Here is a 25219-nt window from a genome sequence, read left to right on the forward strand (position 1 = left end):
TTGTTCACTCATGTGAACCAGATAGCCTCAACCTGTTGCCCCTAACCTTCCGTTATCTTGTTGGGTTGTCGTGTTAAGTATCTGTTCTCTTTTGTTTTGTGGCCCCCTCGTGGCTTGGTATTTTGCAGTTTGTTATCAAAGTTTTCACTCACTGTTAAATAGTTTTCGCCACTGAGTTTAGGTCAAGCCTCCTTGACATTTCCTGACATATTCAACTAAAACAAATCAGCTTGTTTGATTGATAGTCGTTCCACGACACCAAATTGTCATTTCTTCCACACCAGCACCATGGCTCCAAGGCGTACCATTGACAAACTATATCTTGGTTATGAAACACCACTTCAACAGCACTTCCCAAATCCACAACCTTTACCACAAAAGACATTGAACACAGTAGCACCACCACTTTCACGTTCTGTTCCAAGCCCTAGGTACTTCTTAACTGCAAATAACTTGCCATTCCTTATCATCACTGATGGGTCCTTAGAAATCCCATTGCACTGGATTGTGTAAACTGTTGACTCACTGGAACTAAACCAAACATTCCTAGACAGTTTCAAGGACTATGTGGTTTGATGTTCAATATTCTGTATGTAATTCGCTCATTTTTTGCCTTCTGCATGATTTTTTTTCCATATGCGTTAGGTGTTTGATATTTTCTGTGAACAGGTTCCATGGAGTTTTTGTTTCATAGTTGCCTGCGTGAAGACAAATGGCAAGGTTGTAAACTACAGACATATTTTGATAATAGATGTACTCTGAATCTTTGAATAAATACCATCAGAGCCAAGCTGACATATAAATATTTATACACAAGACTCCGGAGCAAGCAATTTTCCTAGTCTGGCAAAATTACTCGTGGATTGAACTGATTCCCTATGTTTCTTATACCAGGAGTGAACTTAACAATTTGGTACAAAGTCAGGTGATTTACATTCTGAAAGGTTGTTGGCATAGAGAAGAAAAAAAAAGAGGTTAAAACAAAATTTGAGTTAAGCAGGGAAACTACTTTCACCAGCATGAAATCATGCAAGAAAGGAGGATTGTTTCCCAGCAATGAGTCACTACATTGGGTCAGAAAAAGTATGTGCTCTCAGCTTCGTGCAAGTTTTGTTCAGTTTTTCATTTGCTACTCTTTTGTGTTCAATGATTTATCTCTCTAGGGACCTGCATAGTGTATGGTGCTAAATTAGCTTTTGTTTCAAGTAACAATGGCTCCTGTTCTTAAATTCTGTCCAAGAGACTAAGCAATCTTTTCCCCGTTCTCTGGAGCCGGCCTTCTGTTTCAGATAAACGGCACTTGCTCATTATTTGTCTGTGTGAGCGCCTGCAGTGTTAAACAAAACTGACTAAGTGGAGCTGATTTGATTGACTGTGCAGTTAATTTTCACGTGTGCCTTTAAAAATGATGAAAACACAGCTATAAAATGCTTTCTGAATGACGTTATATGCTTCGCCGTTATCAGGTCAAGTTTCCAAAAGCTTGCAAAAGAAAACCCAATGAATATTCAGTAACGGAAAGGAACTGTGGTGCGGAGGCATGCCTTTACTTATCTGAATCACATGCCCCGTGCATGCAGAAAAGCTAAAGCATGTTGTTTAATGTCTTCTAAACTGGGAATACAAAAAGGTGGAGTTCATCTAAATGACAGCCAGCCAGCTTAGTGTTTGGGTGGTGCTGGGAGCAGATATACGTTTTGATCAGTCATGGGATGTGGCTGCCACCAGCGAGGGATGCAATAAATACGTATTCCTAACTTCAACTAATGCAACCTTCTGGAGATAATACGCTCACAATGCTGATGAGTGGTCATCATCTTTTGCAGTGTTGAGGGGATGACAAAATACAGTGGATTTGGGTTAATTGGGACACATGGGGACCAGTACATTTTAGCCCAATTAAGCTGCTGCCCCAATTAGACAAAGTTTCATGGAAATAGTTAAAAAGGCATAAAAAGACGACAAGCAAGTTATGTAAAAATACAGAACAAATTTGAACACTACCAATACCACTACAGTTCTATGAAACTTGTGTATTAGTTCCTAATATTTATCGACGGGGTTAATTTATCCAGTGTACACAATGAACAAAATCCAGCAGTGACACCTGGAGCAGATAATGTACTGCGTTTATACAATACTACTGATGATTGCATCTTCCAGAACTTCATTTTCATTGTAACATTCAAGGCGATTGTCTACATGTTTAAATTCCTCGCAGTTCCCACCTTGCTGAAGGAGTGAAATCATTTCATTTGCACTCCCTGCTGTTTCTGGCATCTCCAAGCCTGACTGCTTCAAACCCGCAGTGAGCAAATCAGTTTGAATTGTCTTACTGCTTATTCCTCACCAACTATCAGTGACAAAACAAAAAAAACCACTGTTCTTTAAAGAAAAAAAACACACAACTGACACTACTTAAAAAATGCCCAGTCTAAGCATGGTGCAGCATCTAACTGGTATGCAAGTGTGCGCGACTGATAGAGTTAGAACCATTTAACTGAGTAACAAAGCATATAACCATATAACAATTACAGCACAGAAACAGGCCATCTCGGCCCTTCTAGTCTGTGCCAAACACTTACTGTCACCTAGTCCCACCTACCTGCACTCAGCTCATAACCCTCCATTCCTTTCCTGTCCATATACCTATCCAATTTTACTTTAAATGACAATACCGAACCTGCCTCTACCACTTCTACTGGAAGCTCATTCCACACAGCTACCACTCTCTGAGTAAGGAAATATTTATACAAAATACAGAACAAATTAGAAAACTACCAATAAAATTGTGTGTTAGCTCCTCATAGTTATTGACTGAAGAGCTCATGCAGTACATGAAAGTGGATCTCAGAGTTGTATATGGTGACATACACGTACTTCAATAATAAAGTTTACTTTGAACTTCGCTGAATAGGATCAGCGCAGACACTAGAAGTTATATTATGCTTTGCAGAACACCAGCTTTTGACTTGGTCTTCCTGGCACTGCTTTAATGAGACTGATCCAGTCATATTTTTTGATCATGTGAACGATGGTATTGAATTCAGCAATGGTTCCGCCATTGGTTATATGGGCCAGTGGGACTAGGTGAGAGTCAGCGTTCGGCACGGACTAGAAGGGCCGAGATGGCCTGTTTCCGTGCTGTAACTGTGATATGGTTATATGGGCCAGTGGGACTAGGTGAGAGTCAGCGTTCGGCACGGACTAGAAGGGCCGAGTTGGCCTTGTTCCATACTGTAATTGTGATATGGTTATGTGGGCCAGTGGGACTAGGTGAGAGTCAGCATTCGGCATGGACTAGAAGGGCCGAGATGGCCTGTTTCCGTGCTGTAATTGTGATATGGTTATGGTTAAATGTTAATGAGAGCTCAGATCCTCTCTCTTACTGAAGGAGAGCACAACCTGGTGATTTATTGCTTTAACAGTGAAAACTGCCTAAAAGCCGGGGGTTTCCAACCTGAGGCCCACTGACCTCTCAGTTAATGGTCCAAGTCATAGCATAAAAATGATTGGGAGCCCCTGGAAGAGTCACTGGGAGCGTTGCAGACGAAGGGCCCGAAGCATTGTTGAGAATCCCTACCACCCATCCCACAATCCCTTTGACCCACTACCGTCAGGAGGTGGTACAGGAGCATCAGGATGAGACTGGATCTCAGCTTCTTCCCTCAGACTGCGAGACTAATAAATACCCTGCCACCACCGAGGTCTGGTCACTAGGACAGCGAGCTGTTTACCTGTGCTCTGCTTTACTACATGCATTTTAAATTATCTTTCATTAAACTTAAAGTATAATACTGTGTGATTTATGTAGTGAGGGTGCACCATGGTCCAGAGGAAGATTGTTTTGTTTGGTTGTACAGTCAGATGACAATAAATTTGAACTTGAATGTTATTTGTTACTTTCTACCCCACAGTGAATCTTGCTGGATGAAGAAGCCATGTACTATATCGTTATCCAGGAATCACAAATAGAATGTTGTACAATTACCTACAATTTACTATTTTGATCTTATTTTTGACAGGTCTTTTATAAAATGGACAAGCCCTGACAGGACAATGCTCTTTATATCTTGTTACTTAGATTATTAATGACCTTTGCCCTGCGCCAGATACAAGAGAGGTGTTGGACAATACATGGCGTTCATCAACCTGATCAAGGCCTTTGATACAGTCAGCCGCCATGGTCTCTGGAAGATTCTGTCAAAGCTCGGCTGTCCCCCGAAATTCCTCACCATCTTGCAGCAGCTCCATGAAGGCCAAAGCGGTCAGGTTAAACACAACGGTGACCTGCCTGACCCGGTCCCCATCAGTACCGGCGTGAAACAAGGCTGTGTTTTGGCACCAACGCTCTTGGCCACCTGTTTCAGCGTGATGCTAATGGAAGTGAAAGAGACCACCTCAGAGAGCATGTACATTCAGTTCCACACTGATGGGAATATCTTCAATCTCCACCGCCTTCTCACCCAAACAAAGACTGTGGCAAGAGCCCATTCTCGAGCTTCTATATACGGACAACTGTGCTCTTCTCACGCACACTGGGGATGCACCACAGGCTGCAATCACTCAGTTCACCAAGGCTGTAAGGGCTTTCGAGTTAACAGTCAGCCTGAAGAAAACAATCAGATACCCTCTCATGGGGTTTACAAGCTACCTCAGATGTATCAGTTCACCTACCTGGGCAGCGTCATCTCCAACAGTGGTAAGGGATGTTGACTATTGACTTGCCAGAGCCAGCAGAGCCTTCGGGCAGCTCCAGAAACAGGTGTAGAAGAAGCACCAGTTGCATCCGTCCACAGGCTGCCGTGGTCACAACACTGCTACGTGGCTCCAAAGCCTGGGTCTTGTACCACGAGTAAATCCGATTGCTCGGGCGCTTCCATCAGCGGTACCTCCACTCCATCATGGGTATCAGCTGGTAGGATCGTGTCTCCAACAACGAGGTCCCGGAGAAGCTCAACCTCCAAGCACTGAAGCCACTTTGCAGCTCAGGTAGCTCTGCTGGTCAGGCCACGTGTCCCGCATGGACAACTCCAGGTACAGAGACCTCTCTCCGGGCAAGAGGGATCACGGTGCCCCACACAAGAGGTACCAAGACCAGCTCTCTCAGGAAAATATTGAGATCAATGAATGGCAGCAGCCAGCTTGAGACAGAGACCGCTGGAGAACGCTGATCAATGGAGCAGCCAAGGATTTTGAGGAATCCTGAAGAGCGACTGCTGAAAGGAGGACATGCAGAAAGGATCCTCCTACCCTGATGCCCACATCCCAGCTGTTCCCGTGTCCCCTCAGCTCCAGAGTCTGCAGATCCAGAATTGGCCTCTACAGTCACCAACGATCGTGCCGTCGCTCCGAAGGAGCCTTCTTCCCTCCTGATCCTCGCAAGCGAAGATCCAGCCATCACCACTTAGATTATTAATGTTGAATAATCAACCATTTTCTTTTCCACCAAGAACCATTGAACACGTTATCACTGCTTTGTTTGAGATTTGGAATATGCTAGTGAGGCAGCGATTAGTCAGACTGTATTTGCTCTGCTCTTGTTGATAAGACACATCTGGACAATCTTCAACATAATCAAATAAAATTAAGGGTTTAGTTGTACTGGAACAGCAGCAGCTAGTTGTAGCACACATCTTCAAAGCTCTATCCAAAGGGCCCAGTTACATAATGTTATAAGCAGTACACTCAGCTGCGATTCTGGGGCAAATTATTGAATTTCAGCTTCTGGTTGAACATGCCAACCCTCAGCTTCATTCTGCATTCAGGTTGAATTCTGTGACTGTTGGGGATGTGCCATCCATAGAACATTCCTCCCTCCATTTATCTACTTAATTGTCCACTATGAATTACAGTGTCAAAAGCAAGACAACAGAGCTTCAATTCGATTATTAGTCATCAGATTGCTTTGCTCTATTTACAGTATGGTAATGCTGCTAATTAGAATTCACATATAATCAGCTCTTCGTTTAAACTGGTTCTCTAGCCTGATGGTGATGTCAAAGAGAGGGAAATGCTGGTCCACAGGGATACATAAACAAAGAGATACTGCAGATGCTGGAAATCTCGAGGAACACACAAAACACTGAAGGAACTCAGCAAATTAGGAGAGGAATAAAGAGACAACATCCTGATGCAGGGTCTGAGCCCAAAACATTGACTGTTTATTCCTCTCCATAGATGCTGCCTGACCTGCTGAGTTTCTCCAGCATCTTGTGTGTGTTCCACAGGGATACATACCTATGACTGCATACTGAATATAATTCCAATGATAGCTTCTGATGCCGGTTTAAAGCGCTAGATCTGTTTGATCCTAGGCAGTGGTGAAAGAAGATTGCCCTCAAAGAGAAGAAAGGATTTGATCTTGAGAACTATACGTCAGTCACATCTTGCAATACCGTCAGGAGCAGGTGCATCTGCAACAATCAGATTGGCGAGAAAATCTTCAACAAGTTTTCAGTCGGTCAAGCAGCATCTGTGGGGGAGGGAGGGTGATGAAGGAAGTGACAACCTTTTCCACCCACAGGCATTGTTCAACGTGCTGAGTTCTTCTAGCAGGTATTTTGTTGCTCCGGATTCCAGCATCTGCAGTCGCTCTTGGCTCCAGATCAGAGAGAATGAGGTCATGCCGAGATTCTTGTGTAGGCTCTTTCACCACACACTTCATCATTTTGGCAGCCAGCCACCGAGGAGGCACTTGGGGTTGGGCATTCAGTTTCCCCATTGTACATTAAATTCTAAAAAGTTTACATTTATATCAATAAAATGCTGTACATTTTATTTGCTATAAACTTTAGAGATTAACATTCAAACAATGCCCTGTAAGTGGCTGATGTATTACTTTTATTGTTAACCCTTCAGAGATGAGTTTGCAGATGGTATTTATTAGTCAGTCATACAGTGCAGAATAGGTCCATCTGGTCCTTTAAGCTGTGCTGCCCAGCAGCCCCTGACAGCCCTGATTTAACCCCAACCCAATCACAGGACAGTTTACGATGACCAATTACCCTACCCGGTACGTCCTTGGAGTGTGGGAGGAAACCGAAGCATCTGGAGAAAACGCATACATTCCACTGGGACTCGCTACAGAACGGCACCAGGATTCAACTCCGAATCGCCCCGAGCTGTTATAGTATCGCTAACCGCTACTCTACCGTGGCACCCTGATGGGTATTGCGGTAAGTAAGTAAATAATAGACTAACTGAAAATTAAATAATAATTTGGAAAAACATAAACACGAGAAAGATTGCAGTTGCTGGAAATCCAGAGCAAGACACAAAATGCTGGAGGAACTCAGCAGGTCAGGTAGCATCCACGGAAATGGATAAACTGTCAACGTTTTGGCCCGAGACCCTTCTTCAGGACCGGAAAGGACTGAATTGTGAGTTCTGCTGTAGAATTATCAATCTGAAGTCAATGGGAATAGAAGGCAGTTTTACTAATCTGTACTTTACTTGACATTCTGTGAAACAAGAGTTCGTGAGCTATTAATTCTGCTTCCTTCAGAATGGGGGGGGGGGGCCTAGATCTCAGTGAGAATGAATCTACAATCATGCAGAGAAAAAAGTACAGTAATAGCATAAACTCCAGTTTAGGATGACTGTATGACTTCAACAGAAAGGAAAGAATTCCAAAAAATATCTAAAGCAAGTCACTTAATGCTCAGAGATTCAACAAGTATCAAAGTAATCCCTATTGAATGCCATTTTAAAGACACACTGGGATACATTCAAACAACTGGACTCATTGAAAATTCACTTTTAAAGTATTTTGGCTTAGTGACTGCTGTTCCTGAGTCATTCCAGATGATGAGTACATTCTATAAGGTTTGTGGTCTAACTTGTACAAACCTGCCCAGCAGTGAATATTTTCCACATGCCAGCTCTCTGCACCCAAACTTTAACAACAAGATTCACTTCAGTTGCCTGTTGTAATTTATCTCATAGTTCTCAATGTCTTAGCTATGAAACCCTGTTTCAAGTTGTAGTGACAGTCTGCAAAAACCAATCACCAACATAAAGAAAAATTCCAGCTCACAACCACAAGATCATAAGATACAGGAGCAGAATTAGGCCATTTGATTCATCACATCTGCTCCACCATTTCATCATGGCTGACCCATTTCCTTCTCAGCCCCAATCTCCTGCCTTCTCCCCATATCCCTTCATACCCTGACTAAGCAAGAATCTATCAAACTCTGTCTTAATGACTTAACCTCCACAACAGCCTCTGCCAACGAATTGCACACATCCACCACTCTCTAGTTAAAGAAATTCCTCCTCATTTGCATTCCAAGTGAATGTTCCTCTATTCTGAGGCCGTGTCCCCGGTCTTAGACTCCATCACCATAGGAAACATCCTTTCCACATCCACTCTATCGAGGCCTTTCAACATTCAATAGGTTTCAACGAGGTTACCCCTCACTCTTCTGAATTCCAGGAAGTTATTATTCTGAATAACAGAAAGTTGGTTTGTATTATTTAGTAACGACATTAGGCTGTGATTGGAAGCATGTTTTGTTATTAGTAGGAGCTTTGTAATACATTTTGCTCTGCGTTGGAGCAATTAGACAACTGCAAGACATACGTCAGGCTGCTGATTATTGATTACAACTTGTGTTCAACATCATTATTTCCTCAATGTTAATCATCAAGCTGCAAACCCTAGGCCTCTGTACCCCCTCCCCCCCAAAACCGGATTCTCACTTTCCTCATCAGGAGATCACAGTCAGTGCAGACCAGTAATAATACCTCCTTCTCACTAACGTACATCTCAAGGATGTGAGTTTAGCTCTTTGCTCGACTCTCTCTATACTACTGACTGCGTGGCCAAGGACAGCATAAGCACCATCTACAAACGTTTGTATAAATCCACAGATGATAACACTGTTGCTGATAGAATCTCAGCCAACTCCATCAGTGAACAACCCTCAATATCACTGAGGACATCTTCAACAGGCAGTGCCTCAAGAAGGTCTCATCTATCAGTGAGGACCCTCAACATCCAGGACATGTCCCCTTCTCATCACAACCATCAGGGAGGAGGTACAGGAGCTTGAAGATTCACACTCAACAATTTAGGAAACGCTTTTTCCCTTCTTCCATCAGATTTACTGGTTCACAAACACCACCTCATTGCTCCTTGTGTTTGCTCAATTTATTTCTGCAATTTATAGTAATTTCATGTTTTTTTCACTATACTGATATCACAGAGCAACATATTTTGTCTCTTACCAGTCAGTGAAAATAAATCTGATTCGGATTCAGTAAATAAGCATTCCATGCCAGAATCCTCACCAATCTTTGTCTGTTTATGCAGTTGTTTTAAAAAAAATTCTATTGTATTTTTCTTTTCCTTCTAAATATGAAGAAGAGAATGAACCTCAAGCTAGCACATGCTGTTATGTTTTGTAACTTCAAAACAGTAAACTAATTCAAAGGAAGATACGGCAGTCAGAAATGCGGGTGTACTTTGAGTTTATTTCAACCGAGGCGTGCACATATCACGTGGTAGAGCGATGACATATACCCTTCTATATTTATACATATAACCTGTAGTGAACTATTTAAACAAAGAAGAATGCATAATCAAACTTACATATAGAACATAGAATAGTACAGCACATTACAGGCCCTTCAGCCCACAATGTTGTGCTGACCCTCAAACCCTGCCTCACATAACCCCCACCTTAATTTCCTCCATATACTTGTCTAGTAGTCTCTTAAACTTCACTAGTGTGTCTGCCTCCACCACTGACTCAGGCACTGCATTCCACACACCAACCACTCTGAGTGAAAAACCTTCCTCTAATATCCCCCTTGAACTTCCCTCCCCTTAACTTAAAGCCATGTCCTCTTGTACTGAGCAGTGGTGCCCTGTGGGGGGGGGGCAGGGGGGAAGAGGTGCTGGCTGTCCACTCTGTCTATTCCTCTTAATATCTTGTACACCTCTATCATGTCTCCTCTCATCCTCTTCCTCTCCAAAGAGTAAAGCCCTAGCTCCCTTATTCTCTGATCATAATCCATACTCTCTAAACCAGGCAGCATCCTGGTAAATCTCCTCTGTACCCTTTCCAATGCTTCCATATCCTTACTATAGTGAGCCGACCAGAACTGGACATAGTACTCCAAGTGTGGCCTAACTAGAGTTTTATAGAGCTGCATCATTACAATGTGTCTCTTAAACTCTGTCCCTCGACTTATGAAAGCTTTCTTAACTACCCTATCTACCTGTGGGGCTATCTACCTTTCAGGGATCCATAGACATGTACCCCCAGATCCCTCTGCTCCTCCACACTACCAAGTGTCCTGCCATTTACTTTGTACTCTGCCTTGGAGTTTGTCCTTCCAAAGTGTACCACCTCACACTTCTCCAGGTTGAACACCATCTGCCACTGCTCAGCCCACTTCTGCATCCTATCAATGTCTCTCTGCAATCTTTGACAATCCTCTACACTACCTACAACACCACCAACCTTTGTGTCGTCTGCAAACTTGCCAACGCACCCTTCTACCCCCACATCCAGGTCGTTAATAAAAATCACGAAAAGTAGAGGTCCCAGAACAGATCCTTGTGGAACACCACTAGTACACATACACACACACACACACACACACGCACGCACACTTACTCAAATAGTACTAAAATATAAAAACACAACATATAGTAACATGAACTTTGATAACAAATTGTCTTTGAACTTTGTAAAGATTTTTCCGATGAACACTTGTGTATTTAATATTTCAGTTATACTTGAGTAATCTTGACTGCATATTGATTGGTTAAGCATTCTCGTTCTTGTTGGTCAAGATTATGTCTTGACAGTATGACAAGTACAACAAATGTCCGACTTAGATTAGTACAATACAAACTTTTTCTTCTTTGCTTTCTCCTTGGTTATGTGAAATTTTTAATGATGCGTTTGCTAAGAAGAGATTACCTCAATCTTTTTATGAAGCTAATATTTCTCTAATTCTTAAAAAAGATAAAGATCCTACTTTATGTACATCTTATCGCCCTATATCATTATTAAATGTAGATTCTAAGATTCTTACAAAAATTTTAGCTATTAGATTAGAAAAAGTACTGTCTCAGATTATTTCAGAAGATCAAACTGGTTTTATGAGGAATCGGTATTCCTTTTTTAATGTTAGAAAATTGATTAATATAATTCATACTTCACCACCCACAATCCCAGAATGTGTTATTTCATTAGATGCTGAAAAAGCTTTTGATAGAGTTGAATGGATATATTTATTTAATACATTGAGAAATTTTAATTTTAGTCCTAATTTTATATCATGGATTAAATTAATATATCATAAACCTGTTGCTTCTGTTTTTACGAATAACCACAGATCCTCTTTTTTTCAATTATCTCGTGGTACGAGACAAGGTTGTCCCTTAAGTCCTTTATTATTTAATATTGCATTAGAACCTTTAGCTATTGCTATTCGTGAATCTCCTAATATTTTTGGTATTACCCGTAATGAGAAGTTATATAAATTATCTCTTTATGCTGATGATTTGCTGTTATATATTTCTGACCCTGATAGGTCTATTCCTGCTATTTTATCCTTGTTGGTTCAATTTGGTACTTTTTCTGGTTATAAACTAAATTTAGATAAGAGTGAATTATTTCCTTTAAATGCACAAAGTTTATTGACTGATAGGATACCATTTAAAGTTGTTACTGATAACTTCACTTATCTAGGTATAAAAATTACCAAGAAATATAAAGATTTATTTAGACTGAATTTTTTACCTATGCTTCATCAAATTCATCAACTTACTACAAGATGGTCTCCCTTGTTTTTATCATTAATTGGTCGGATTAATGCTGTCAAAATGATGATTTTACCGAAATTTTTATATTTATTTCAAGCCTTACCAGTTTTTATTCCTAAATCTTTTTTTGATAACATTGATTCAAAAATTTCTTCATTTGTGTGGCAAAATAAAAACCCTAGGTTAAGTAAAAAGCAATTACAAAAATCAAAAAAAGATGGTGGTTTAGCTTTACCTAATTTTAGATTTTATTATTGGGCAAATAATATTCGTAATTTATTGTATTGGAAATTAGATTTGGACTCACCACTGTGCCCACAGTGGGTAAATTTGGAATGTAATGAGGTAAAGGGATATTCTCTATTCTTGGTTCTTGTCTTCCTGCGGATTTAGTTAAATTTAATAAACAAATATTTAATCCTGTTATTAAACATACATTACGAATTTGGTTTCAATTTCGTAAGTTTTTTATTTTGAAAAACTTTGTTCTTGATAGCCCTATCTTATTTAATTTCTTTTTCAAACCCTCCTGGACAGATCAAGCTTTTAACATATGGAAAAGGAAAGGTATAAAATGTTTTCGTGATCTCTTTTTTGAAGATACTTTGATGTCATTTGATCAACTTTCTAATAAATTTGAATTACCTAAATCTAATTTTTTCAGATATTTACAAGTTAGAAATTTTTTACATAAAGTTTTACCATCTTTTCCTAATTCAACTTTGATGGACACTACAGATTTGATCTTTACCTTAAATCCTTGTCAGAAGGGATTAGTAGCTTTTATTTATAATATGATTATGAAGATACAACCAGAAATATCAGTTAGAATTAAACAAGAATGGGAAAAAGAACTTCAATACAACATATCAACAGATAAATGGGAAAAATTTTTGCAAATGGTTAATTCTTCTTCTATATGTGCTAAACATGCTTTAATACAATTTAAAATTGTACATAGAGCTCATATGTCTAAAGATAAACTTGCTCGATTCTATTCTCATATTAACCCTCTATGTGACAGATGTCATTTAGCAGTGGCCTCATTGACCCATATGTTTTGGTCATGTCCCACTTTACATAATTATTGGAAGGATATATTTACTACTATTTCCTCAATTTGGAATATAGATTTACAACCTCATTTTATTACTGCAATTTTTGGCATACCAAATGAAGATGGTAATCAGTTTTCCCCCTCAATCAGACGAATGATTGCTTTTGTAACATTAATGGCCAGAAGGTCTATACTACAAAATTGGAAAGAAGTAAATCCTCCTACTACATTTCAATGGCTTTCTCAAACTATTTCTTATCTGAGTTTGGAAAAAATTAGAAGCACTATTTTTGACTCATCAATTAAATTTGAAGAAACTTGGAGACCGTTTATTCGACATTTTCATATGAATTAATTTGGCCTTCTCCAGACCTTTCTGCTTATTCATGTTCAGGTATGGAGTTCCGGAGTTCTTTGACACTATCTTATACTTGTAAACTGTTATTATTGCCTATGTTAGTTTAGTTTAGTGTTTTATTTTTTTTAATATATATTTTTTTTTCTCACATATTTTTAATATTTTTTTTTTCTTTTTTAATGGTTATTTTTGTTTTTTTTCATATAATCATGTGGACTTGATTAAGGTATTTTCTTTTGTTGATGTTTAGTAGGATATTATTATCTTATTATCAATGTGATTTCAAGTCTATTGTATTTATAATTTACTTATTACTATGTTATTTTTTTTGTGTATATGTGAAAATCAATAAAAAGATTGGAAAAAAAAGATTAGTACAATACAATTTTTTTACATCAATTATATATTACACCACAAAAAATTAATAGATTAAACCCAAATTTATCTGATCAATGTTTTTGATGTAATCAAGAAATTGGTACTTTTTTTTACACTCTACTTGGTCTTGTTTTAAAATTTAACCTTTTTTGATAAATTTAAGAGTTTTATTGGAACAAATTATTGGAACACAACTTCCACATAACCCAATATTATTTTTACTAGGTGATATTGAAGGGATAAAACCGAAACCTAAATTGAACAAATATCAGAAAGAATTCATAAAAATTGCATTGGCAGTAGCCAAAAAGGCTATTGCAGTTACTTGGAAATTGGATTCATACTTAAGTATGGATAGTTGGAAGAACAAAATCTTTAGCTGCATTCCACTTGAAAAAATTACTTATAATTTAGGAAATAAATATGACATATTTCTGAAAATTTGGCACCCTTACTTACAAAAGATAGGATTAACTATATAGGTGCTCTGAAGATAAAGTTATTGGTCATCTGGGGAAAGAAATAAATACATATATTAAAGCTATTTTGAATTCCATGGAGCATGTGGGGATCTTCCGATATCCAAGCAGTCTTTCTTTTTTTCCTCTTTTTTTAAGATAGGGATATGTTGGGGGGGGGAGGGATTAAGGGGAGGTGGGAGGGCTGATATTATTCTATTCTACTCTATGTAACCCATGTGAAAATTTAATTAATTTTTTTTTCAAAAAGCATTCTCATTCTTTCAACAATACAAGTCATGTATTAATGCATTAACTGCATACGTCATTATGCTACCATGTGATATGTGGACACCTGGTCTAAAGAGGAGTTTACACTCACTTTTTGAACTCGCCTGTCTTTTGAATTGATTTAATGTTTTGAAAGTTGAAAACAAAACAGACAGCATGAACATTTACACCTTAATGTTTTGTTTGCATCGGCCAAGTTGATAAATCAGTGTTTTCTGAAGAAAGAGTTGGGTGCGAGTTAGGATGGGGAATGACCATGTGTGAAATCGCCTTCAATGATACATTGACTAAACTACCTAAGGGGCTACCAGAAATACCTGCACAAAAATATGTGAAAGAATCTCTCATTGCCTTCTAACAGTTTTTAAACAAACTTCCTGTTTCTCCCTAACTTGCTAATGATGCAATATATATTTTAGCAACCATCAGGAAACTTCAAGAGAAATAACATTACACTGACGTGTTGCATTCAATTATACTGTTGCTACTACAGCTATTGTATTATGCACTTAATGACATTTTATTACAGCGGATTCCAGTTAATTGGGCCATCGGTTAATTGAGACAGCCACTTAATTTGGGCCATCTCCTAAGGAACAAAACCTAATCAATGTTGTGTAAATGGTCAGTGTACCATCTGCAAAGTGCAGTAGAGCAAGGCTCTCCAAATCTGCAACCTTTGCCACACAGAAGGATAAGACTTCTAACTGCGGCCATGTGTTACTTCCAGTCCAAGTTCAGCATCATCAAGACTAGAACATACAGTGGATTCCAGTTAATTGGGGCAACTCCTAAAGAACAAAGACTAATTGAGAAAATAGCCGGGATTCCCTTTGTTTATTTGGGACAGTATGCTGCTTAACTGGGGCAGGAGACTGCTGGTGAACACTTGCTAACTAGGATCAACTCCATGCACATCGTGTGGCCTTTAGACTCTACACTGTACTCAGTGTGAACAGTTTTTAAGTAGTGCTACTTGCATGTTTGTGTTCAAAAAGCAGCACTGGTACATTTTGACCCAATTAAACAGCTGCCCCAATTAGCTGAAGTTTCATTGAAATAGTTAAAAAAGGATATTAAAAAAACTTAGTATTTAAATAAAATAAAAACAAATTAGAATGCTACAATGCTACTATAGAACTATAAAACTGTGTCTTTGTTCCTAGTAGTTATCGGCAGAGGAATTCATCCAGTGGACGCTGCCGTGTTCTTTTGATTGACTGTAAATGAACAAAAATCAGCACAGACACCTCGTGTCGATCATGGACTGCCTTCATACACTGCTATTGATGATTGCGTCCTCTAAGTCTTCACTTTCATTGTAACATTTAGGATGATTGTCAATACCTCCAAACTCTTCATAGTTCCTGACTTGCTTAAGTCATGAAATAGTTTCATTTTCGCTCCCGGCTGTTTCTGGCATCTCCAAGCCTGGATGCTTGAAACAGCACAGACGTAACACAAAAATCAACACAGACACCTAATGCAGGTAACGGCTACACAAGAAAATGTGGCTGACACTATTTAGAAATGGTTCAGCAAAAGTCCTTGCTCCAGTTAAGTGACATGGTATCCCAAATAAATGAAGGGAATGCCGACTATTTTCTCGATTAGTTTTTGTTCTTTAAGAGTTGCCCCAAATAAACGGCTGCCCCAATTAACCAGTGGCCCAATTAAGTGGAATCCACTGTATATATAAAAGTTAATTGTATAAATTGCAAAAAGACAAAAAAAAGTGAGGTGGTGTTCATGGGTTGACTTCCTTATGTTATTCTATTATCTAAAGACACACTAAGATCATAGAACACTGTTCAGTTCTTGGATGGAGCTCAGGAGATGAAGCAACCTTGCACATGACTCTTAAAGTCATCAACACTAGTAAACGGAGGAAAACCAATGAAAGTGCAAGTACTGGAACCTGAAACGAAGACAGAACTACTGGGAGAACTCAGCCAGTCAAGCATTATCTATGCAGAGATACAGCACGGTGACAGGCCCTTCTGGCCCATGAGCCCAATTAATCTACTAACCCATAGGTCTTTGGAACACGAGAGGCAGCCGGAATACCTGGAGGAATCCCACACAGGGACGGGGAGAATGTACAAACTCCTCATGGACAGCTGCAGGAACTGAACCTGGGTAGCTGGTGGTGTAATCGTGCTATACGATCAGCTATGTAACTGTGCCGCCCTCTTTCTGTAGAAAGAGATACCATCTAATGCTGCAAGTCAACGACCCTTCATAAAACTGCACTGTAGTACCAGTGGAAATCACCCACTCAACAGGTGCCTTTGAACCTTCCAAACTCAAAACTTCTGTAACCTTGAAGGACATCAAGGGATTGACTCCCTTTGCAAGTTTCATTTTACAAACCACCCTAAATGGAATCACATCATCGTAGTTGCTGGGTCTAAATACTAAAACATTCAAACCTGTGGAAGCACCAGTACCATAAAGGTACTTTGCCATCTCCAACGGGATCCCACCACCAAGCACATCCTTCCCTCCCTCCCTCCCCACACTCCACTTTCTGCAGGGATCATTCCCTACACAACTCCCTTGTCCACTCGTCCCTCCCCACTGATCTCCCCCCCCAGCAATTATCCTTGCAAGCAGAACAAGTACCACACCTGCCCCTACACCTCCTCCTTCACTACTATTCAGGGCCTCAAACAGTCCTCACAAGTGAAGCAACACTTTATCTGTGAGTCTGCTGGGGCCACCTACTGTATTTGGTGCTCCCAGTACGGCCTCCAGTACATTGGTGAGACCTGACGCAGATTGGGAGACTGCTTCCTCAAGCACTTATGTTCCACCAGCCAAAACAAAAAAGGGATATCCCAGTGGAACCCATTTCAGTTCTACTTCCCATTCCCATTCCGACATGTCGTCCATGGCCAGCATTAGGCCACACTCAGGTTGGAGTGGCGATACCTTATATTCCAACTGGGCAGCCTCCAAACTGATAACATCAACATCGATTTCTCAATCTTCCGGTAATTGTTCCCCACCTCCAGCTGCTCTTCTCCTTCACCATTCCTATTTCCCTCTCTCACCTTATCTCCTTACCTCCCTCTGGTGCTCCCCTCCTATCCTTTTCTCTCATGGCCTTCTGTCCTCTCCCATCAGATTCCCCCTTCTCCAGCCTTTAACTCTTTCACCAATTGACTTCTCAGCTCTTTACTTCAGCCCCTCCTCCTCTCGATTTGACCTATCGCCTACTACCTTGTACCTCTTTGTCTACTTCCCCCATCTTCGTAATCTGACTCCTAATCTCTTTTATCCAGTCCTGATAAAGTTCTTGGCCTGAAACATTGACTATTTACTCTGCCTGGCCTGCTGAGTTCCTCCAGGTCCCCTCCTGTGTGTTGCTTTGATTTCCAGCAATCTGCATTCTCTTGTTCTTAAAGGCTGTATTGTTGCAAGAAAGTGACTATTACCTTCTCAAAGACATTCGGGAACAGATAGTAAAACATTGCACTTGCCTGCAACAGCCATGGGCCATAATGATTATTTGGCAGAATGAGTCATTTAGTTTATAGGTGGTGTTCCTGACTGAGTAGCCATAATCTGCATTATATTGTAGGTTGACGTGTCAGTCCGTGGCCACCTCTTGTGCCACGAGGAGGCCACTCTCAGGGTGGAGGTGCAACACTTTATATTGCGTCTGGGCAGCCTTCAACCTGATGGCATGAATATCGCTTTCTCCTTCCAGTAAAAAAAATTCCCACCCCATCCTGTCTTCCTCTGTTCCCCACTCAGGCCCCTTACCTCTTCTCACCTCCCCAAGGTCCCCTCCTCCTTCCCTTTCTCCTTTGGTCCTCTCTCCTCTCCTATCAAATTCCTTCTCTTACCTTTCCCACCCACCTGGCTTCACCTATCACCTTGCAGCTAGCCTCATTTACCTGTTCCCCCCCCCCCCTTCTATTCTGTCACCTTCACCTTTCCTTTCTAGTCCCAAGGAAGAGTCGTGGCCAGAAACATTGACTGTTAGTTCATTCCCATAGCTGCTGCCTGACCTGCCGAGTTCCTCCAGCATTTTGTGTGCGTTGCTTTGGATTTCCAGCATCTGCAGAATGTCTAGTGCTCACAATAGAACGTTTTTTCTCTGAACCACATAAGAAACAGTGTTAACATGACAGATCACCTCAAGGATTTGGCTTGCGAGCTTTCATGGCGTGTAGCTCTGATAAGTTCTTCAGATCGACTCCTGCTTCGAGTTAGGCAATTCTAAGTCAGGAGGGTTTTACCATGAAGTGGCAACATCCTTCCTCAGCTAACATCTCATCTTGCAAACTACACAACTGCCGAGCTCCTCCATAATTTTGTGTGTATTTACTTTTTTCAGATACAAAGCAGAATAGGACCATCCAGCCCTTTGAGCTGTGTGCTTTGATCTGCAACCCCAATTTAATCTAAGCAATGACCAATTAACCAATGAATGAACATTACAGGCTGCGGCAGGAATTGAACCTGGGTCGCTTGTACGGTAAGGCATTGTGCTAACCACTACGCTACCATGCCAGCCATATTGCTTTAGATTTCCAGCAGCAGCAGAATTGCTGGTGTTTGTAGCTACACAACCGTTTGACAATCAAAGTGCTGTTCCAAAGAAAATCAAGCAAACATGAGACTGGAAAGAAAAGACATTTAATTATCTCAAATGATCAGAAGGTCAGCACTTAGGATTTGTGAAAGTAGAGACTTATAAAATGTTGCAATGAACTGACAAGACTTCTGACATGCATCTGATCCAAAAGATTATTCTTTTGGCTCTGACGAATAACTGCCTTGGACAATGTAATGAATTTACAAGGCCACATTTCACTCGGAGATTATGGAAAGCTTCTTGCACAGAATTGCCGACAAACCTCTTATGCACAATCAAATAAATGCTTCCCCAGTAGTTAAATTGCATTATTCTATGCCAATTCCCCTTTGAGGATCTTAAATTCCTGTGGACATACTTAGGCTTCAAAACTCTTAGATAATGAAAGCTATTCAAACCACTACATGTAAATTCTATCTTGCTTTTTTTAAACATACAAATTATATAATGCTTTCAGTCCACAAGCCCTTCTTTATTTTTTGTACATTCACATACCAAGGATAGGGCAGGCAATCTAATACTCAGAGCAGGTAATAACAAAGGAATGTTACAGCCATTGCAAAGGAGATACTCCCATGATTCTATTGGACAGACTCAAGAATTTTGACTCAAGTAATGAAAAGACAAGAACATGTCCAAATCCGGCTGGTGTGACACTTGAACACACAGGAGCAGACTGCCATTCAGATGGCAGGAGCTTTGTGAAGGACTAGAAGCAGCCTTGACTTGATGCCACAACACATTTTATAGGCATAGTTGGTGGAAAGTATGAATGCTTAGACAGATTAGACATCAAACATATGGCTGCCCTGCCCTGGAGTTCTTTCTGTGAGGTTAGATATATATTTAAAGTAGGTGGATTTGATTATTCCATGTAGTTGAGGCAATGGGTTTAGTAAACCTTGCATCAAACTAATGGTATGTGGCATTGTATACTGACATAGTACAGCACAGAAACAGGCCCTTCAGCCCATCCAACCAGTGCCAAACCAATTAAATGGCCTGCTTCCACTGGGACCATACCCTCCATACCCCTACCATACATGTACTTAACCAAACTTCTCTTAAATATTGAAATCAAGCTGGCAGCTCATTCCACACTCTCATGACCCTTTGAGTGAAGAAATTTCCCTTGTGTTTCCCTTGAACTTTTCACCTTTCACCCTTAACCCATGACCTCTAGTCATCGTCCCACCCAGATTCAGTGGGAAATGCCAGCTTGTATTTACCCTATCAATACCCCTCATAATTCTGAACAACACACACAAAATGCTGGAGAAACTTAGCAGGCCAGGCAGCATCTATGGAAAAGAGCACAGTCAACGTTTCAGGCTGAGACCCTTCCACAAGACTGGAGGTTCCCTCAGTCTTCTACATTCCAAGGAATAAAGTCCTAACCTATTCAATCTTTCCATATAACTCACATCCTCCAGACCCAACAACATCCTTGTAAGCTTTTTCTGTACAAAGTTATTTGCATCTTTCCTGTAGGTAGGTGACCAAAAATGCACATAGTACTCCAAATTAGGCCTCACCAATGTCTTATACAACTTTAACATAACATCCCATCTCCTGTACTCAGTACTCTGTTGAAGTTACCCATGTAGTGCCATCAGATAGGGAGTTAATAAATATCCACACTTTAGGTTTCTCATGATGAAGAAAAGCCTATGTTTTGAAACTGCTGGAAGTGGTCAAACCAGCAGATAAAGCGATTGGCCTTCAGCCACGTTATGTTGTCAGTGGAGTTACAATTTTATTTCCCTTGACTTAAATTCTATTAAAGCTCCTTGATATCACAAGGTCAAATTCTGACTTAACATTGCTGTCTATCAACCACTTTCCCCTCACTTTTGGAACTCAGCTCTGTTGAGAATACTTGGATGAAGCCAGTCAATAGGATCTCCAGCAAATCCAAAATGAAGAGGTTATTGCTGTATGTTGCTACAGCCTCTACGCTCATGATCAATTAGATGGTTGCGATTGGTTAAATAGGTTTCATCCTCCATTACATCATCATTTGCTGTTATACTTTCAATGCAGTTGCCCAGCTAAATCATCCTTCAAGCCTACATTACCTAGGGTCACCGACTTCAGATTCTGAGCACCAGATTGACCCAGAGTTATAGAAACACACACTACCTTAGGTTCAAAGCCATTACCACCAACACCACAGTAGCATAACCTTTAGCGCAACACTGCTACAGCTTGAGGAGTTCCAGAGTTTGGCGTTCAATTCTGGCGGCATTTTGTAAGGAGTCTCTCTATGTCTTTCCCATGGAACGTGTGGGTTTTCCCCGGGTGTTCTGGTTTCCATCCACAGTCCAAAGACATACCGGGTAGGTTAATTGGTCACAGTAAAGTGTCCCATAATTGGGTTGGGGTTAAATTGAGGTTGCCAGGGGCTGCTGGGCAGCATCACATGAGGGGCCTGCAGGGCCTATTCCACACTGTAACTCTAAATAAAATAAACACTGATATGCAATTCACAGTTTTTACATGCTTCTTTGTTGGTGCTCCCTAAAACTTTCACTTTTTTATTCAGCAAAGCTAACTCCAGATTTAGAAGTGTGGGACTAAATTTAACTGTAGGGAGAGTGCCATTAACAATACTCAAGTCAAGCCAGAATGGAGAGCAACATTTGGCTCACCTGAGGTCTTGGCTTTCTGATGATGAAGCTTGCGTAGTGTTGGGTGAAGGAAATACAATAGACCAGGGCACATCATCCATACATACAACGTTCAGCCGTGAACTAAGATTCAGTAGGTTCCAGGCAATGACCACCTCAAAAAGAGCAAGCCTGCCCATCAACTTAAAACATATATTTGTGGTTACCTGGTTACAAAGGAACCATGCCTTTTTTTTTGCCATGGACCCTTACCATTAATGACGGGTCCAAGGATTGAGACAAAGGTTTGTTAATGAGTATGGTTGGAATATTGGCATTGTAAACATTCAGCTCTTCTCCAAATTTTAATTTTTCACCCAACTCCGATGGCGAGCACAACTTTCAACATCTCATGTGGTCTAAGGCAGGGCTTCCCAACCTCATTAATGGTGAGGGTCCAAGGTCAGCATGTGCCTTGCTTTTTAACACTGGTTTGATAACACCAGTGTAACCCAAGGTGCTGGCTGAAATGTCACTAGAAGATGGAAATTTCAGTCCTGGCCAAGGTGAACAACCTATTTTTTCTGGATGGAATGATGGTCACTGTCAAATGAATGAAGTTAGAGCAAGTATCTTATCTTGGCTGTCATCCAGGCGGAACATGCCAAAGTAAAATACACCGAGGTTGTACAAGATTACCAAATACAGCACAAGGTGCTGTGGTTACAGAGAAAGAGCAGTGCAGGGGAACAAAGTGCAAGGGATCATAGGAGACCAAGAGTTCATCTTTAACTTCTGGGAGGTGCATTCAGAAACGTGAGAGAAGTGGGACAGGAACTCTCCCCGAGTCTGGTGAAAATGCGGGAGGCCAAAGACAACTTGGTGCCATACCGTACGGGCAGGAATGAGGACGCTGAACCACACCTGGGCCAAGGACAGGTGGAGATAGAGGACCTTCATTGCTGCCCTAAAAACCACCTGTGTAATGGGCAGTAAGTACGTAGGCTGAGTCGGGTGGTACATGCTTTTGAATTTTCGGACAGGATTGGATGAGATCCTTGATTAATGTTTCCAAGACAACAGGAGGTATAGCCAGAGTCAAGTAGAGATGAAATATGATGGACTGGGCCAGGTTCACAACTCTCCAGAGTTCCTTGCTGTTCTTATGCAGAGCAGTTGCAGCATTCTCTGATGCATCCAGACAGGATGCTTTCCTTTGGTGCATCCGTTAAAAATTGCAACCAATCATCAGGGCCGCGCTGAGGTCCCCCCTCAGCCTTCTGCGGAAGGTCCAATTATTAACACGAGGTTCTGCAGATGCTGGAAATCCAGAGCAACGCACACAAAATGCCGGAGGAACTCAGCAGGCCAGGCAGCGTCTGTAGAAATGAATAAACAGTCGACGTTTCAGGCTGAGACCCTTCATCAGGACTGTCAGATCAGTCTCGGGTCGTCTCTTCCTCAGGTGAAATAGTTGGTGACATTTGTATCTGGAGTCTGGAGCTCCCCACCGCCGGCATCACCGCACCGCTGATACAGACAGCGGCACGCAATCTGCCCAGGACCGGCCCCTTCGTTTTGTTGACATTCAGGCTGTTGCCCTGAATGTGCCGCGTTTCGTTCTATTATTATAAACGTGCAAATGTAGCAATTAACAACAAGACACCCTAACCTTGCAGGTTTGCAAAATAAAAAAGGCTCAGGTTACAGACCTGCGAAAGGGGGATTATATGAACTAGCCACTGTAAACCCTTTCCCGTTCTTTCTGAGGAACCGAATCGCGACGGATAAAGGAACGGCACAGGTCGGGTTCTTTTTGGTGGGGAGAACTATCAGGTGAAAGAAAACTCGCCCACTTTACCACTTGTTCCTCGCTCCCTCTCTGCAGACCCTGATCTCACCTTGTAGCCATAGCGCAACTCTGCGCGGACTCCAAGTGTTGACAGGCTCCATCTCCGGGAGCTGGTACAGCAGCAAAAACCCCGATCGTGGACAAGCTTCCGACGCGCCCGAACTCACGGCAACTTTCAACAAACTTTAGCCGTTTCCGCCTGCGTCGTCACCCACAGGTAGGCGGCAGCGCCTCTCTCATTGGCGGGTTGCACTGTCAATCGTGGAGTTAAGGTGTGCCCTCGAGATCCAGCGAGAGAGAGAATGAGGAGCAGGAGGAGGAGGAGTGTATATGACAGCCATTGGGAAAGGTGGAAGAAGGGGACATCGAGAACGGCAAGTGGAAGGAACGGTCAGAGAGGGAGGAATGGAGAAAGAGCAGAGAGTGTTGACCTTAAGTCATTAAGTGGACGGCACGTCCTTCGTCAATCCAGCGCGTAGTTCGTTCTGCTTTAATGATCAGCTGAAAGTTTATGTGGGATTCCATAGGAAGTGAGAGGAATCCATAGTTGATCCGAGGAGAAAAGCCAACATCTTAACTGAGAGACGGAGAGAGTGGAGCTGCGGACGTCATGTGCCGTGTTGTATGGTGTGGGCGATCACGGTCTTTGATCATGATTATCTTGGCAAATTTTCCTATAGAAGTGCTTTGCCATGGCTTTTTTTTTCTGGGCAGTGCCTTTACAAAACGGATTACCATAGCCATTATCTCTTCCAAAATTGTCTGTGTGGTGTCAGTGGTCGCATAACCAGGACTTGTGATGTGCACCAGCTGCTGATATGACCATCCACCACCTGCTCCCATGGTTTCACCTGACCCTGATTGGGGGTGGGGGGCTAAGCAGGTGCTACACTTTGCCCAAGGGTGACATGCAGGCTAGCGGAGGGAAGGAGCTCCTTACACTTCCTTTGGTAGAGATGTATCTCCTCCCCAGCATCCGGACCAGAGCCTGCTTTTATTCACTAGTTGGACTAGTCTCTCCACAGATGCTGCCCAATCTAATGAGTATTTCCACCAATTTCTCTTTTTACTTCAAAATTTCAGCACCCACCGTTTTATTTTAATTTGCATTTACGGGCCCTACTACCCCTGATAGTAACCATAATTTTGTTTGCCTTTACACTTATGTGTTGATGAAACATTCTTGAATTGAGACGTAGAACTATAAGGCCACTGCATGGGCTGTTACACCACTGCGCAACTCTGAATGGAAATGAGTTATATCAAGTTAATCAATGACAGGAAATGGCTGAGTAAGATTAAAATCATGATAAGATTTGACAGCAGGAAGTGACGTGTTCTAGCCTGGAATGTAGAGGAGAATAATCAAGAGATTTTAATAGATAGGTGGCCAAATCCATCAGCACAGTCATCCCAGCCTGTTGTTTCACATTATTCCCAATTTGAAGGCGGCTGCTTTGACTCACTATGGGCTGGTTCACAGAGCAATCCCAATCTCCCATTCCCCTGTAAACTATTCTGCCCACCTTCCTATCAACACCACTCAGATTCCTTTAGTCACAAGCAAGAGAAAACCTGCAGATGCTGGAAATCCAAGCCACACACTGGAGGGACTCAGCAGGCCGGGCAGCACCTATGGAAAAGAGTGAAAAGACGACGTTTCGGGCCAGCCGTGATGAAGGGTCTCATCCCAAAACGTTGACTGCAATCTTTTCCATGGACGCTGCCTGGCCTGCTGAGTCCCTCCAACTTCTTGTGTGTGTTCCTTTCAGTCATGAATGGTGTTTGTCCATCCTGTTCAACGATGACAGGAAATCTA

General features: G+C 41.5%; 1 protein-coding gene across 3 annotated transcripts in view; it reads right to left on the reverse strand.

The window, feature by feature from the left end:
• The window catches only part of cnksr1 (connector enhancer of kinase suppressor of Ras 1), a 130835-nt gene extending 107250 nt beyond the window's left edge, over window positions 1-23585 (reverse strand). For 2 of the 3 annotated variants that reach the window (XM_059954686.1, XM_059954685.1), the window contains exon 1: window positions 23450-23585. In XM_059954686.1, the coding sequence (XP_059810669.1) occupies window positions 23450-23501 (52 nt within the window). In that variant the 5' untranslated portion in view covers window positions 23502-23585. The remainder of the gene's footprint in view (window positions 1-23449) is intronic. The other variant, XM_059954687.1, reaches the window with a different exon arrangement.
• Window positions 23586-25219: the final 1634 nt, after the last annotated feature.

Source organism: Hypanus sabinus, chromosome 30 (assembly GCF_030144855.1).
Source record: "Hypanus sabinus isolate sHypSab1 chromosome 30, sHypSab1.hap1, whole genome shotgun sequence".
Taxonomy (NCBI): domain Eukaryota; kingdom Metazoa; phylum Chordata; class Chondrichthyes; order Myliobatiformes; family Dasyatidae; genus Hypanus; species Hypanus sabinus.